Source organism: Pelodiscus sinensis, chromosome 1, assembly GCF_052426305.1.
Source record: "Pelodiscus sinensis isolate ZL-2025 chromosome 1, ASM5242630v1, whole genome shotgun sequence".
In the NCBI taxonomy this organism is placed as follows: domain Eukaryota; kingdom Metazoa; phylum Chordata; order Testudines; family Trionychidae; genus Pelodiscus; species Pelodiscus sinensis.
The window spans coordinates 168,310,088-168,327,131 of record NC_143052.1 but is presented as its reverse complement, the minus strand read 5'-3'; the positions used below and the strand labels follow the sequence as shown (position 1 = coordinate 168,327,131).

The window sequence follows — 17,044 nt, the reverse complement described above, 5'->3', positions numbered from 1 at the left end:
CAGTAGAGCCTGGTCCTCTCATAGAATCCTAGAATACTAGGACTGAGTGAAAACTGAATGGTAGCAACACAGTGTTCTTCCTGTCCAACATGGCTAGTGATGCACACATACCGTACACTGTCTCTGCAAGGTGAGGAGGCCCTTTAAGCACCAGGTTCTGTCAGGCATAAACAAACGCTTTATTATTTGAACAACTCAGATAGAGATTTATTATCAGGTTACTTATGATGAAAGGAACCACAAAGTATACATAAAAAGAAGCACAGCCCCTCACAGTTGATAAATAACTAGGTTAATTGACAGTGATAAACAGAGATAGACATCACATGACTTATGTATTTTATTCATTTATAGGATAATTCTCTGCCTTTACATTCCACATAGCCCGCACAACTATTACAACATGGCACAGGTTAGAAATGGTGATCAAACAGCAGCTTCAGGGCAGCTCCTCATGGACTTTGAAACAAAATGATACCAAGAGGCTTCATGCTCAAAACTGTGCCAACAGATATGAACACAGCACCATCGCACATAGATTTGATAGCAAGCTCTTTCTAAAAAGAGTTCCCTAACCCCTTACAAGCAGATATATACAATTATATTTGCAAACATATTTTTAAAAGCATACAGTCAAGATAAAATACTGTATTTAAAATCCTATAATTAATTAATTGGAAGAATTTAAAAAAATCATTTGCACATTTATAATCTCCATAGAAAAGTTACTTTAACTTTTAGTCTTTTAATCTTTGGTCATTTTCATTTTCCAGTTCTCATGCACTAGTCCAATGCTACTGTGCTTAGATTTACAGTTAGTACTTCGTTATTTCCGGTAGGTCCCATGGTGTGCTAATTTTGCAAATAGAGAAGGTGTTAATCCTGCTCTGAGGAGCCCACCACATACTCAGAGAGGATGTTCAAGTTCTCCCCAAAGAAGCTGTTGTAACTGATTTTTTTTTAAAGACTTCCATTGCTCTCTCTCCTCACACACATACAAGCTAACATCTAGGAGCTAAATCCCTAGAGGGTTTCTTTCCACTCCCCTTCCCCCCCAAACAGACCCATAGTATAAATCCAGTGGGAATCTATCCTAATGCTACAAAACCTGCAAAACCCTCTTTACAGAATTCTAACCCCAGTTTGCTTGGGATTAAAGAAGAGCTTCCAGCACCTTCAGAGCAACCCAGAAAGAGAAGGTGGTAGGACAGAACACGTCAAAAGACAATGCAGATCAGAAAATGGCGGCAGGCTAGAAGCACTGTAGAATCTCTCTTTAAAGAGAGAGAGAGTGGCACGTTGAGGCAACGAGGCTTAGAAGATCTCTTTGGGTTGGTCCAGAAAGAAGAGATGGAAAGAAATCTCTTCCTGCCCTTTAAATGTAAACACGGAGACATCCATTCTCTGAAAGAGTGAAAACAAAACACACAAGACTGGCATCACAGACTACAGAATTTCACTTGCGATGCTGATGACTATGTGAATCCCTCTGGCTGATGTGGAGTGTTGACAGGTTAACCACTAGTGCAGTAAATAATCCTGCAAAGCTAGTATCCAGGTGCTCAGACATTAAGCCCCTGAAAATCCTTCAGAAGCAGTGTTCCAAGAAATGATGAAATACAACTGGCTCTGTAGTTGATACACTGAATTTGCTATTACAACTTTATAGAAGTTTAGTCTATTAACTGTTACTTTGCTGTTTAGTGGACTCTTCCCAAGCATCAGAAACCACATCTTCATCACACATGTCCTAAGAAACAAACAAACAAAAAACCCTAGCAGCCCATTAATGAGTCGAGTGTTATGTCCACATTAACAGAGCATATGTTTGTCCAAACACAGACCAGCCTAAATCCCCAAAAGCCATCCCAGAGTTCATGCTGAAGGGCCATCACACTCCTAAGATGGCCATCTCATCTTTAAATCAACTACAAAGAGTCCATACGCAGTACTTGTTTGCACAATGGCTCAGATTACATTACTACAACTCAGGACTAAGAATCCCACCAGCCTCCTGGTCACACTTAATAAGCAACAAATGAAACCCATAAGCTAAATCTGCTCCAAAGCCACATGGCCTGCTTCATACACCAAGTCAGATAACCACAGATGTCACTCTTGCTGTCTGCAGGAGACCAAGGTTGGAGCAGTGTCACCTTGTCCCAAGCCTAGGAAAGAATAGGCATTAATACAAGCAGGGTTCACTCTGACTTCCTGGCTGGGGACTCCAGTCCATTAACTTCTATGATATGGCAGAAATGGGACCGGCAGTATTCTACAAAATAGTCGTTTCCTTATGAAAAAGGAAAGCAGGGTCATGTTGGAAATCCCATTGTGTGGCTCTATTATAATCTTAGAGGATGGCACATCACAGGATCTCTCTCCCAAGAGAATTTATGCATCTTTCTTTTCCTACCTTTTAAGGAAGAATCATCCAGAGTATCATGATGAGTGTCCGTATCTTTTCCAGCCAAGAATCCATCCTCAGAACTTTGTTGCCTTCAGACACAGCCTCTGGATTCCCTGTTGCGTTCAAAGAACTCACATGGTTTAATTCTTCTGCTACAAGCATGAACAAAATTAGGGTAAGCAAAAACAGTTGGTGGAACTACTCTATATCTCGCTGTAAACTCAAACCACAGTGGCTTTCTTAAGCCACAGAGAAGGTAACGAAAGAAAAAAAACTGAAAAGTGAGATGAAATGTTTTGGAGAAAGCTCCAGGCAGCATGAAAGACACTACAGTGAATGAGAATATAATTTTGATGCATTGTTAACAATTAAACTAGGTGAACTGCTTGGAAAGAAGATGAACCTGCTCCTTCTTGCCCTATTCAGTTCAGCCATGTCAAATCAGAGTACTGTAGCATGGATGTGACTGGCAGGCTTTGACCCACCACCACGCTGGGGTGGTGCCATGCTGCATTGCATTGTGAAGACGATCCATGAGAACTGGTAAGGTGACTCCAGTGTGGACACAGAGTTCAGGTTTGGTCATCGCTTACAGTAGCTGTGGTGCAGAGCTCACTCTGTGTGTACAGATGGGGGGAGAGCAAAAGCAAGGATAAAATAATATTATGACTGCAAGACAAATTCTTTCTTTGTGTAACTTAAAAGTGGAGCCAACTGATGGTTGCAGACTAGAGGAGTTGGACTCTGGAACACAGACAGAAGGAAAGGAGAGGGTGATGCTGAAGTAGGAAGAGAGACATTTAAAGATAGAATAGCATTTTGGTTCATGTTTGTGGACAAGGAGGTGGAACAGAGAATGTCTAGATTAGGGAACTGCTTGGATTCACAGGGGCAACAGCTTTGGCATTGCCTAAATGCATAGCAAATGGCCAAGCACTGTCATAATGTCAAACACACACGTGCTACATGTATCAGGCCCTCATCCCTCAAATTGCAGCATAGAAGTCCACAGTGTATTGCCTGTACTCAAGGGTGTATTCCAGTTGTGGCATTTAACATGCCTTGCAACCAGCTGGCTATACCCCATGGTATGAATGATTCCTCCTAGGCTGAGCTTCTACATGGTCTCCTTTCTCTTTGACTTCCCTGTTAGATTAGTTGCCCTGAACCTCTACCCTGAACTTCTGCAGTTTGTTTTTAAGCACTCTCCTCTGTCTGGCTCAGGAGCATTCTATATCCAGCGCAGGAAAGTACTGAACATCTACTTTGTGTCAGAAATGACTTTGCCTCAGAGATACCAGCAGGGACTTTGGAAGGTTCAAGGGAAGGGATGAGAGCTTTCTTTCGAGCATTGGGCAGGGGTTGCTTGAAATCTCAGATGAGAACTTTCTGCATGATCACCCATGAGGATTTAGAAGGGAAAGTGGCAGGGACCCTGGTATAATTTAGCCATTCCTGTCCTCTATGCAGCATTTTTTTTTCTTATTCATGTGGAACAGAAATGTAGTTCAACTCTGTGAGAAGTAGTTCAGCAATGCTGGCTCTGACCTCATGAGCTCCATGTATGAGAGCACCCACCCTCCCAAACCATACATTCAGCTCAACGAAGGGGTGGGTGATCCTTACCAACACCACCAAGGAGTGAATGCTCATATACTTTAAAGCATTTCTTTGCCGTGTGTTAATTTATCAGGTTTTGGGTTAAAAACAAGAGTGAATACCGGGCAAGCCAGTGTGGGAGTGAGCTTTGCCTCTGAGTTACGGACTGGCAACATAGCACTCTCACACTCCTCTCATCATGCCCTTGTTTCTTCCTCAACCCCCATAATTACAGGAACTGCTTTGGTACTGAAAATCCAAACCACACTGGAGGCTGCTCTCACCTCCTGTAGATGAAGTGGGGCTACCAGCCATATCCACAAAGCCAGTTACACCTCATCATAGAAGCTAATCAGATTGGTCAGGCATGATTTGCCCTTCATGAATCCATGTTGACTATTCCTGATCACTTTCCCCTCTTCCAAGTGCTTCAGAATGGATTCTTTGAGGATCCCCTCCATGATTTTTCCAGGGACTGAGGTAAAGCTGATGGGTCTGTAGTCCCCTGGATTGTCTTGCTTCCCCTTTTTAAAGATGGGCACTACATTTGCCTTTTTCCAGTCATCTGGGATCTCTCCCAATCTCCATGAGTTTTCAAAGATAGTGGCCAAAGATAGTGGTCATCTGTCCAAGTTTCCACTTCTTGTAAGCTTCCTTTTTGTGTTTAAGCTCACCAAGGATTTCCCCAGTAAGCCAATCTGGTCACCTACCATATTTGCTTTTCTTGCTGCAAATCAGGATGCTTTCTTCCCGTGCCTTTAATAAGGCTTCTTTAAAATACTGCCAGCTCTCCTGGGGTATGTCCAGACTACATGGCTCCATCGACGGAGCCATGTAAACTAGTTTACCCAGCATAGGCAAAGAAGAGGGGATTTAAACAATCCCTGCTTTATTAAAATAAACATGGCCGCTGCGCTGTGCCGACGATCAGCTGATCTGGCACAGCGCGGCAGTCTAGACGCGGATCTGTCGGCTGGGGAAGCCTTTGCTGACCGATCCTGTAAACCTTGTTTCACGAGGCATAAGGGATCGGTCGGCAAAGGCTTTCCCAGCCGACAGATCCGTGTCCAGACTGCCGCGCTGTGTTGGATCAGCTGATTGTCGGCACAGCGCGGCAGCCATGTTTATTTTAATTAAGCGGGGATTATTTAAATCCCCACTTCTTTGTCTATGCCGGATAAACTAGTTTACATGGCTCCGTCGATAGAGCCATGTAATCTAGACATACCCCTGGACTCCTTTCCCCTTCATGTAAGCATCCCAGAGAATCCTGCCCATCAGTTCTCTGAGGGAGTCAAAGTCCGCTTTTCTAAAGTCTAGGGTTCACTGACATTTTTTAATCAAAGGTAAATGTAGAGGACAAGAATGTATTGCTTTTGCCCCTCTAGCACTTCTTGGCCCAAGCAAACCGTAAAGCTACTGCTACTTACCAATTACTTTCACTCTGATATAGTGACCCACTGCAGACTTGTCTCTCCCACTTGCTCTGCACTGGTAACCACCGCTGTGTGACTGACTTACATTATGAAGCTGCAGAGACAAGATGACCCTTGCTTGGGGATTGGAGTGCTCTGTTGATGGGAAGTGTTCCAGCTCTCTGCCAACCTTAGCACAGTCGTTCCGATTGTCTACATGTTTACACCAATAGACATTCGGATCTGAAGACTGGTTCAATTGGTACCTCACTGTGCAATTCAAGGTCAGGGAATCACCTTCTTTAAGGGTAACGCTGTTTGATGGGTAAATGATTTCAAGTGTGTCACATCCTGGGGAGTAAGAGAGAAGACACAACACACATTAACTATTGTATGTGCATTACCTTGCCTAGTATTTTTCAAGTCACTTGCAAGCTCTTGGGGCAGAGTGTCTCTCACTCTGTGGGAACAGTGCCTGGCACAATAAGGCCCTGATCTTGGTTAGTGCTCTCAGGTGCTGTTCTAATACAAATAATTAATCATTTGGCTTTTCCCATAGCCTCAGTGTTACTTGGCGGCCCTGCCACAGAAAGGTGTGAGGAAGAGATATCCCTCAGTATTGTCCTACAAGGTCTAGACATGCAGGTTGGCCATATATTTTTTGCTAAGGCAAGCTTTGACAGAAGATTGGATTTGACAAATGTCAGTTTTCCTCCCCCCAAAAAGTGTATTTTTGTCAGAAAGCCTAAAAGCCCAAAATTTTTAATTTTCAGTTTGATTGAAAATGTCCAGTTTTTTAAAAGAATAATCTCATTGTTTTACAGGGAAAATAAACTTTTTTTTTCCAGTCAGCTCTAGATACTCCTTCCCCTCAGAGCAGAGTTCAGCTTCTCTCTCAGGCTTTATCCACAAACCAAGTGAAAGGTGCAATTATAACATGGGCTGTCAAACACCCTCCCCCCACTTAGCTGTAATCTAGCCAGCAGCGGTAACAAGAGCAGTGTAAAGATAGGGCACAGTTTCAGCACAGGCAAACAGAGTATGTATATACGGTACCTAGAAGGCATATTTGCAGGACTCTACTTACCTATATCTTTTATTCCCAATGCTGTCAGCAGGAGAGCCACAATAAGGCTGCCTCTTCCACACTCAATCAGCGAACCCCTGATTGTTCTCATTTTCTGGATGGCCATCAGATTGAAATCTTGGACAATTTTCGGCACCCCTTTCCTCTCACAGCAGAGAGAGTGCATTAGAAACCTGTATTGTCACCTATGAGCTGTCTGCAAAGTACAAGCTTCTCCCCTTACGAGTTCCGTGTTCACTATTTAAACCACACTGTCATTTAGCTTCATTTAACAGATATCATGGTGTAGAGATCTTCTTAAAGAGCCAGAAGACCGTTAAAGCTAGTCCACCACAACACACACACTCCCCCCCCACACACACCTACCTACCTACCTAACCAAAGGAGGCCTCACAAAGTTCTATTTCTTCCAAGGCTGGCCATCTGCAGCCAAGAGCATTGAGAATCACATATTCCTAGAATGGAGCTAAATAATCATCATCATTTCACTTTGCACCAACTTCAGTGACATTGTGGAAATTCTCAAGTATTTGACCATAGTCTTTATAGCTTCTCTCCTTTTTCAGCATGGCTTGATGATAGCAAACTGTATTTAAAAAATTTAAAAAATCCCAGTTTATTCTCTGTCTCATTCATTACCACGTACCAGAGAAGGCAGACTTTCTTTTTCCCACGGAATTCAAGTTTGCACTGAGGTTTCAGTGGAGAATTAGCCAAGCGGTTTTTTCTCTTTTCATTTGTAACCTACTTTGCTCTGCCTACTTTCACTTATTACTACTTAAATCCTACTGCTTCCACTTATGAATTCATTTGAATGCTCAGAGCAATTTAAACTGATAGCCCAGGTAACTTTTTACAAATATTTGATTTTAGTTGTTATGAAGCATGAAAAAATAGTGTGAATTCTGTTGCTTTTTCAATAGCTTTTTAAAGGGTGCTGGTTAACGTGTGTGTGTGTGGGGGGGGGGAGAAATTAGTGAAGCCACAGCAGTTTCAATAATTCATAAAGGCAATCAAGACCATAGACTGTGTTTGCAGAGGGGAGGTCAGCCTCCTACACTAGTTCAGAGTCTGAGAAATAAAATCCTCTACTTAGCAAATCAGCTTCCAGCAGCAAACTAAATGTGAACGACTTTAATGTTAGTGAAGGTGCCCGACGGACAACCCTTAAACAAGACATCTTCTGCCAGCAGAGCACAGAAGACTCAAGCAACAGTTGAAGATTCTCCCACATTGCCCTTCCTATCTTATCCACCCTTCATCATGCCTCAGTACTACCCTAGAGGGGCAAGTTCTGATGTTGAGAAAAGTATTTACCGTCTAGGGCCCATTAAATATCTGGCCTCCGCTGAGAGTGCTCACCCAGATAATATACTGTGACGGACCTTCCCCCACCACATTCTTTATGAAATGGACTCACGGACATGAATATACATAACTCAAAGGTGGTTTGAGTGAATTATTTCATGTAACTCATCGATCTTCATGTAATGATCTGCTGGTTCTGTTTATCTTACTCTATTGTATGTATCATTTGTGTGTGTAAAATTAGACACATGGAGTGGGGAATACTTGGTGAGTTTCAAATGTATGAATGGGAGACATGCAGGGTGTTACCTGCAACTTCTAGATGAGCCACTGTTAAACAATCTTTTATCTTTAAGTCTGAGCAGTGGTTGGTAGGGAGTGGCCTCAACTCCTTAACAAAAGGAATAGGAAAGGAGAGGCCTGGGTCTTTTGGCTGGGCTGCACCTGAAGGAAGGGGCCAGAGACCCCAGGGTGGGGAAGAGAGCCCTGGTTTAGACTGGTAGCTGGAAAAGAGGTTTTAGGGTGAGTTTAAGTTTGCACTGAGGTTTCAGTGGAGAATTAGCCAAGCGGTTTTGTTTCTTTTGATTTGTAACCTACTTTGCTCTGCCTTCTTTCACTTATTACTACTTAAATCCTACTGCTTCCACTTAATAAAACCATTTTTATTTTCTCTCAAACCCAGTGTAAACGAGTGTTACCTGGGGGGGGGGCAACCAGTGTGCACATTCCCCCTTTCATTGATAAAGGGGGCTTACCTGATTCTTTGGGGTTTGATCCCATCTGGGGAGTGATATCCCAGGAGGCTGGGCCCTAAACTGCACTCTCCTTGGACCTGAAGTGGTTCAGTGTCTGTACTGCTTCTCAGTGGGGGCAGGGACCTCAGCTCAGAGCCCCAGAGAGCATGAAGGTGAGTGGCAGTGGCCGGGTCAGCACCCCAACAGGCACCCTCAAGGGGCATCTGTGACTACATCATAGTCACTGTGATGGGATGCAATTATGTGGATACACATCGGCTACGTCTAGACTGGCATGATTTTCCGCAAATGCTTTTAAAGGAAAAGTTTTCCATTAAAGGCATTTGCGGAAAAGAGCGTCTAGATTGGCATGGACGCTTTTCCGCAAAAAGTGCTTTTGCGGAAAAATGCTCGTGCCAATCTAGACGCACTTTTGCGCAAAAAAGCCCCGATCACCATTTTCACGGTGACTTTTGCCCGAACGGGAGCAGCATAGTATTTCCGCAAGAAGCACTGATTGCTTACGTGAGATCGTCAGTGTTCTTGCGGAAATTCAAGTGGCCAGTGTAGACAGCTGGCAAGATTTTCCACAAAAACAGTTTTGCGGAAAAACTTGCCAGTCTAGACACAGCCATCCAGTAGAAACTGAACAGAAAAGCCTCCCTCTTTTCACACCAACCATTCTACAGACCTCAGAAGGTTAACTAAGAAACTTCAGGCTAATTGAAGCTGGCAACTTTGAAGCCTATTACCACTCCCCTGAGCCACCCACTTTCCCATGAGGCTGTTGGATTTTTGAATGAAGCAGCAAGGTGTCAGGAGCAGCATGTGAAACATAAACATGCCAGCTTACTTTATATAGAGCTACAAAAAAAAAAATATTCAATCAACCCGTTCTAATCCTCAACTAAAGAAATGAACAGCAAAATTCTATTCCCCCATTCACATGAAGAAATGAATGTTTGTTTTAAAGCAAATAAAATCTCTTTAGATTTACCAGTACCTGTAATTCCTCAGTCATACTAAAGTGTGGAGTGCAATTTTTGCCCAAAATGAATGTTTTCATGACAGTTTTGCAAGGGAAGGGCAAATTAGACAGGAAATGATCTACAATATAAGATGATCTAGTCTCTCCTTGCCATTGTGGAAGTGCTCCAGCGTGTTCATATATTCCATGATTTTTGTACTCTGCAGAATTTTTCCACACAGAAAAAATATTAAGAGTCCAGTACTTCTATATAATGCAGAGATATCAAATAGCACCTATATCACAAAACTAGGGTTAGTTTCAAAGCCTAACTTTAAGTATTTAAATGCAGTCACTTTTAAATTACTTTGCTAAAAAAAAAAAAGTCAAATTGTGTAATGATTAGAACTGATTGGAGTCTTTGGCAATGAAAATTTGGCAAAATGTTCTGTTTCATCTAAGCCAAACTGTTCCAGGAGGACACGTTGGTTTCCAAGAGACATTCACCAAAAAGACATTTTGAGAAGAATGCCAGGATAAATGAGGCTATCGCTGAATGAGAAGACTACAGGCCAGGGAGGTGTACTGGTCTCAGTGGAACAAATTTTGAAACTCAAAAGTTGCCATCAAACAGAATTATCATCATCTAGTCAGCTCTAGTGATTAATGGACAGTTAAAAGCTCCATAATTTGTCACAAACTGTTCTATGTGCACCCATATGAGATGGATGAGAGAGTTTGGAACGTCTCAATTTTTTATAAAATGGAGAGTATTTTCCTTGCATTTTTATGAAGATATTTTTGTCCCTGAAGAGGGGGAAAAGAGGAGAGTATATTTTCCCCAAGGCCAACTGTTGTGAGTGGAAAAAAGCATAATTACCTGGATATAAAAATTATTCCATTCAGATGATGCAGATTGCAACCACAGTGACAGGTATCTAGCTGGATTCTACAATTACACATCGATGTAATCACAGTAAATGCCCACTAAGATTCCACCAAATAGCTTAAAAAGGTAACTCAAGTATCTAGATGTGTAGGCTAACCAACCACATAACAAGTTCCAACCTCCATGAGAACTAAAAACTTGTATTGATATTATAAAACTGCTTCTCCCCACATTATCCCCTAGTTCGCTGGGATTTTTTTTTTTAAAAAAAGAACCCTATTGATTAAATGTCTCATTGGTTATTTTTACTTCTTGACATGCATCTTTCGGCCATGCATCTGCTCTGGGGAGAGTTAGCACCTGCATCTAGAGTCTGCAGCAGGCTATAATCAGCCTTTATCGTCTCCTCATCCTGTCCCCGGTCATAACTCTGAAGAACTGAGGGTTTGTTCCCATGACCACCATGCTGCCTGTAGTGTCAGACACAAGACTTTCAAAACCACAAGACGACAATAGCTCAGGGAGAGCAGGCACTCTCCTCCCCCACATTTCTTATTAGCAGTTCCACATAGTAGATACACTGCCATGCATTACCTCAGAAACAAAGCCAAATACAAATCATCTCAGAAGTTCAAAGATAACAGGAAACTAGCACTCAAAGGGCTGCAATTAGGTTGCCTCGTCATCTTCACAAACATGTTTAGACTTTCCAGTGCGCCCACAGCAGTGAGAAGAGGTGAACCCTACTGCAGGTCAAGCTACTTTTTGTGGCAGGACTGGGTGCACTCATTAGGAATTCTACCCCAAAATATGACACATGGTACATTTCATTCGCACAGTACTACCTAGCGTATTCTTCCAGCTCACAGCTATTTTAATATCAACTTTGCAGAAACTTCAATATGGAATTGGGAACAAGACCTCGGTTGTGCCTTTGGATGCATCAAGGTCTCTGAATCAGGGGCTTAGCTATAGGTGGGTTGGATGGGCCACAGCCCACCCACCTAACATCCAGGAGTTCGCCCTGCCTCTGCAGGGAACATTCCCTTCTCCGCCTGGGACTCCAGCTGGGCTTGGGGACAAGGGTCAGCAGCTTGCCCTGCTCTACTTACCTGGTGTTCCTGCCAGGGAGTGGAATCAGGGGCTTAAAGCCCCCATACTTTGATGCTTCTCCCTAGCAGGAGCACCAGGCAAGAGGAGCTGGGGAAGCCCCCACCCCTAACTCTGCTCACAGGCTGGAAAATCATGTGGGCAGGGGACTTTGTCTGTCTTTTTTCAATACCAAAACTTTTGCTCTTCTCCCACAATGGAATGGTAATTGAAAATGTTTCCGTATCATTTATAATTAAAATTTTGAAGTTAAACCCAATTTATGCTATCTGATTAAACAAAAAAGCAGGTGGAAACGACGTTTCTCAACACTATCTAATATAGTTTCCTTTGACTCAAACATGAATGCTTGTGACACTTTTCAGAGTAAAATGTTATTTTTACTCATAGCTATTCTCAGGCTAGTTATGTGCCACATCTCTGTGAGCTTTTACAAAGCTCGTTTACGCTCTCACATCCATACTCATTTTAACACACACCACTAAAAATGCACATTCATACCTTCAGGCAATATAATTGGTCCCGTGATATTACAAAGACAAGGTCAGTGAAGTAATATCTTGTATGGGACCAACGTCTGTTGGTGAGAGGGGCAAGTTTTCAATCCCTAAGGCTGTGTCTACACTACAGGGTTTTTGTGCAAAACCATCTGGTTTTGTGCAAAAACCCACAGAGCATCCACAAGCATCTGGTTTTTGCACAAGAAATGTACAGTAAAATGGCAGAACAGAGGGGTTTTTGCAGTGTAGTTATACCTCTTTCTATGAGGAATAACTCCTTTTTGCGCAAGAACTCTTGCGGAAAAAGACGTGTGTGGATGCTCAACAGGGATTTCTCGTGCAAAAAAGAGCCTATCAGAAAAAGCACAGGCGCTCTGATGGCCATTCTGTGCATGCCAATCAGAACTTTCTTGCTCAAGAGCATCCATATAGCGTGGACGCTCTCTTGCACAAGAGCACATCACTTTTGAGGTGTGGATGCACTTTTGTGAAAAGTTTTTGCAGGAGATCTCTTCTGTGAAAAGCTTCTTGCGCAAAAACCCTGCAGTGTATACAAAGCCTAAGTGTCTCAAAATCATGTGTGTCTCACCAACAGAAGTTGGTCCAATAAGAGATAATACCTCACTCAGCTTTCTCTGTTAATATCTGGTCAGCATTGGTGATGTGCGACTCCTAGATTGTGGTCCTGCCCCAAGGCCTAACACTACCCTGCTCCTCCTCCTCATGAAACTTGGTCAACACTTGGCCCCCTCCCTGATATCTCCCCCCACCACTCACATCTCCTTATCCCCCTCAGCTAGCCCCCTCACCATCCTGTTGCTCCTGCCGCTTTGCCCTTTCCCCCAGGCCACCCACCTGCCCATCAGCCAGCCAGCCAGCCAAACCAGCTGGCCAGGCTACCAGCCACTTGCACACGTGCAACTTCACCCCCCCCCCCTCCTCTGCAAGACTCCCATGCAGGTGGAGCAGGGTGGGAAGAGAATGAGCAGGACCGGAGATTTTTAAAAATCCACTAAATTCAAAACTAAACTAAACTAAAATTAAAACATGAGACTGAATTCTAAGTCTTAATTGCTGAAACACACATTCATGCATCTATTTCTGCATCTTCCTTCCTTCTGTCTCAAGACAAGCATATTATCAAAAGCCTTTTTTAATGCAATCATTTTTACTTGTTTTCCAGTGACCTGAGCAGAAACCAAAATAGCTGTTCATTTGACACTCATTGTAAAAGGAGAAAAAGACATTTATTTATTTATTTATTACAAACCTACATTTTTAAATCCACAGACAGCCCCAACAATTAAATAGTCATTTCAGTACACAGACCAGGAAAAAAAATCATGATTGTATATCTATGACAAATAACAAGAGAGATTTTTTTATGGAGTCATAGATTCCAAGGCCAGAAGGGACAATAAAACTTTCCCAAAATAAGTCTTGTTTGTACTAGAACATCTCTTAGAAAAAAACAGAGTCTTGATTTTAAAATTGCCAGCAATGGAGAGTCTACCATGATAATCTGGAACAATTATTCATTTAATTACTTACACAGTTAAAAGTTTACAACTAATTTTCGGTCTGAATTTGTCTAGTTCAACTTCCTGTACTATACTTTTTTCTGCTAGATTTAAAATAAAAAGCTTATCAAATATTTGTCCCCCATGTAGGTATGTATAATCTGTTGTCAATCACTTCTTAATCTTCTCTTGTTAATCCAAATAGATCGAACTTTTTGAGTCTATCATTATAAGACACGTTTTCTAATCTTTTAATTTACCTTGTGGCTCATCTATGAAGCCTCTCTCATTTATCAACATCCTTCTTGAACTGCGGACAACAGAACTAGACACAGCATTCCAGTAGCAGTCACTCCGTTGCCCAATACATCTCTGCACAACCTCTCCTACTGAGGACCACTGAGTTAGAGCACAGGGCAAGAATTCACAAAACTTGGGTTTTATTCACAGATTCTCCTATCTTTTTCAGTGATCTCAGGCAAGTCCTTTAAACCTTCTGAGCCTCAATTTCATTTGAAGACAGGGACATAACAGTTACTACATGTAATCTGGATGGAGGTGTTAAAGAAGCTCTAAATGTTATTTTACTTACTAGCTTTACACTTATTGAAACCTGGACTTACCCGTACACTCTACAATTAAACAAAGGTTTTTCTCTTAACACATCGTGCAAATACGATCCTGTAACTCAGTGATTCCCAACCTTTTTTATACCACGGGCCTACAAATCCATTCACAAACTTTCAGCAGGCTGGTAACATTTTATTTGTGTATTTGCATATTCATTATGCAAATCATGAAAATGCAAATATGCACATAAAATGTTTCTCATCTGCCAAAATATGTACCCCAACTCAGGCCCTCAGAGTCGATGCATAGCCGCCACCATGTGGCTAAGATTTAGTCCTGGATATTTTTGGCAAAAGTCAGGACAGGTCACTGCAATAAATAAAAATTCACAGTCAGTGACTTCTACCAAAAGAGTTCCTGGCTACATCTCTACTTCTAGTGCCCTGCCGGTCTGTGGGGCCCCTGCTCCAGAACTGTGGGTTGACACTCTCCCTGCCCCCACACCACTCCCAAGCTGGACCTCCAGATGCCCCTGTGGCTGCTGCTCCACGTGCCCTGAAATCGCTGTTGCTCAGGTGCTCCTTGGGGCTGCCCCAGAACCATTGTTTGGGCAGTCCACAGAACCAGCCACACTGGCTGCTGCTTGGGTGGTCCTGGAGCCAGCTGTCTGGAGCGTCCTGAGCAGCAGTGGGTGAAGCTGACCCCAGGTACAATAGAGTAGCTGGTGCAGCTGGCTGTAGTAGACTCAAGCAGTTTGCCCTGGGGCAGTTGTCCCTAGAGACAGCCACTGCAGAAGTCATGGAAAGTCTCGGACTCTGTGAACGAATCACAGCTTTATTTATAACCCCACCCTAAATTTTCAGAAAATGACTTTGGGGGCCCAACCCCAGGTTCCTTTTTAAAGGGGCTTGATTTTTTTCCAGAGGCAAAGTATGTGGGTAGGAGTACCATATGTATAGGTTTTCTTGGACATTTCCTCTTTGTTTGATACTCAGTCCGGGTGGATTTTTCATATGAGGAGAGGTCTAGGATTTTTGCAAGCAAACATTGCAAAATGTTCACAAACAGCCCCAATTTGGTTCCTCCCCTGCATCTGCAGCTGCTGGATCCCCCCACCCAGGTCCTGGCTCCTGGCACTGGGGAGAAGGAGAGGCAGGAAGGCTCTGACAGACAGCTATCACTGCATCCTGGGCCTGCATCAGCTGCTCTGTCGCTGACTGGAGTGACACTCTCCCCACCTCGACAGGGAGGCTGCAGATATCTTGACCATCACTATGTCCTCTTTTGGGGAATGTGAAATATGCTAACCCTATGCTCGGGACTTTCTGAAAAATCGGGTCCCTATTTAAAGCGACTCAAATTGGGCTCCCACCCACAACTCTGAAAATGTAGACTGTGCAGTTGAATTTAGATTTCAGATGAACTCCACCACAGTGCCAAAGCTTGCAGAAACAACATGCAGAAGTCCAGATTAATTCTGAAATTATCTGTTATTCTGATTTACTGCAAGGCTTGTGAGAGTGGATGTGTTTTGTAAGCTCCCAGATCCTGGAGTCATGGGGTATGAGATCCTTGATTTCTCTCCCCTCTGCTCCCCCTTAAAAGAAAAAGAAAAAAACCCCAAAAATTCTAGTCTACATGGTTGCAGAGCAAAGCTTGAAACATAACATGGTAGGAGGGGGCACCAGCCATGTGCCCCCTCAGCCTGGGGAAAGGCTGGGACAACTCCCCTCCATCTCAGGTCCTGCCTCTCACCACCCTTGCTCCACCTTTTTCCACTCCCCTGAGCTATGCGGCCTCGGGGACTAGCAGAGCTGGCAGCAGGGGCTGTCCTCTTCCCTCCTCCCCATACTCACCAGCAGCAGTGAGGCAAGTGGAGCAAGGTGGCCCTAGCTTGCTCTGCTTCCCCAGCCCCAATGCTCTGCTTTCCGGCAGTGAGTGTGGAGCCGTCCCGTCTGTCCCGTAAGAGATGTGACCAAAGGAGCACTGCAAGCTGGGGCCGCTGCTCCACTTGGCCTGCTGCTGGTGGTGAGTGTGGCAGGGGGCAGAGCCCAGCTGTAGGTACTAGACCCACCTCCCACTAGTTTCCCCGTTGGCTACTGGCTGGTCCCTTTCCCCTCCCACCCAAAGTGCTTGGGAAATTCATGCCACGTGCAGGCAGATGCTGGAGCTAAAGCTGGCTGCTGTGCGGTGGCTCAGGGGGCCAGGGCTGGGGTACATAAATATTAGCAGATGGGAGAACCTGAAAAGGCAAATAGCTAAGATGGGAAGGAACAAGAGCGAGCAAGTGCACTAACCAGGCCCTGAGCTACCACAGCCAGGATTTAGGTAAAGATGAATTAATCAAGGAGAGAATGACAAGGTTGTCATTGTTATAAATGGAACTCACTGCTTGTCTTGGAATATTAGAATCACAGTATTAAACTGTCCTGCCTCTGTATTGACAAGTCGTGCCATACTTGATGTTTCCTTAGCGCTCCTGCTCCTGGAATCAGGTGATTCTATGTGAATATCAACTTTCTATTTTTGAACTAACCATCTGGACCCCACAATGGCAGAGATATGTAGAGCCCTGTGGTGAGACAAAATTGGGATCCACAGCTGCAAAAATGATCCACAGATGCCCATGGACAGGGCTTGACAAATCATGTAATATACTCGCCTGTGGCGAGTAGATTACAAGCCGGCACAGCCAGCGTCACACGATCTGCGCATGCGCAGCGCGATCTACACATGCGCGGCTTGCAGAACTGTGCGGCTGGCGAGTGGGGCTCGCCGCCACTTGGCGAACCCTGCCCATGGACATAAGGCAAGTATCTGCAAATTATGCCTGGTTCTAGATCCAAAATGATATCTGTAGCTGCACCCGTATCTGCAAAAATGAGTCATGGATATCCGCATCTGTGGATATCAAGTGCATATCTGTGGATTTGCA

The 17,044-nt window shown here is 43.7% G+C and overlaps 1 protein-coding gene across 2 annotated transcripts; it reads right to left on the bottom strand.

Moving 5' to 3' along the window:
• Positions 1-325: 325 nt before the first annotated feature.
• On the bottom strand, positions 326-8,983 carry LOC106732098 (uncharacterized). Of its 2 annotated transcripts, none has more exons than XM_025185246.3 (4): positions 6,512-8,983; positions 5,440-5,775; positions 2,417-2,523; positions 326-1,750 (listed from the first exon to the last, which is right to left on the bottom strand). In XM_025185246.3, exons 1-3 carry the CDS (start codon positions 6,675-6,677, stop codon positions 2,420-2,422), a joined length of 606 nt encoding a protein of 201 aa, XP_025041031.2. In that variant the 5' UTR covers positions 6,678-8,983; the 3' UTR covers positions 326-1,750; positions 2,417-2,419. The 2 variants fall into 2 exon arrangements, with proteins under 2 accessions (XP_025041031.2, XP_075765620.2); XM_075909505.2 differs by having other exon boundaries at positions 326-1,404.
• Positions 8,984-17,044: the final 8,061 nt, after the last annotated feature.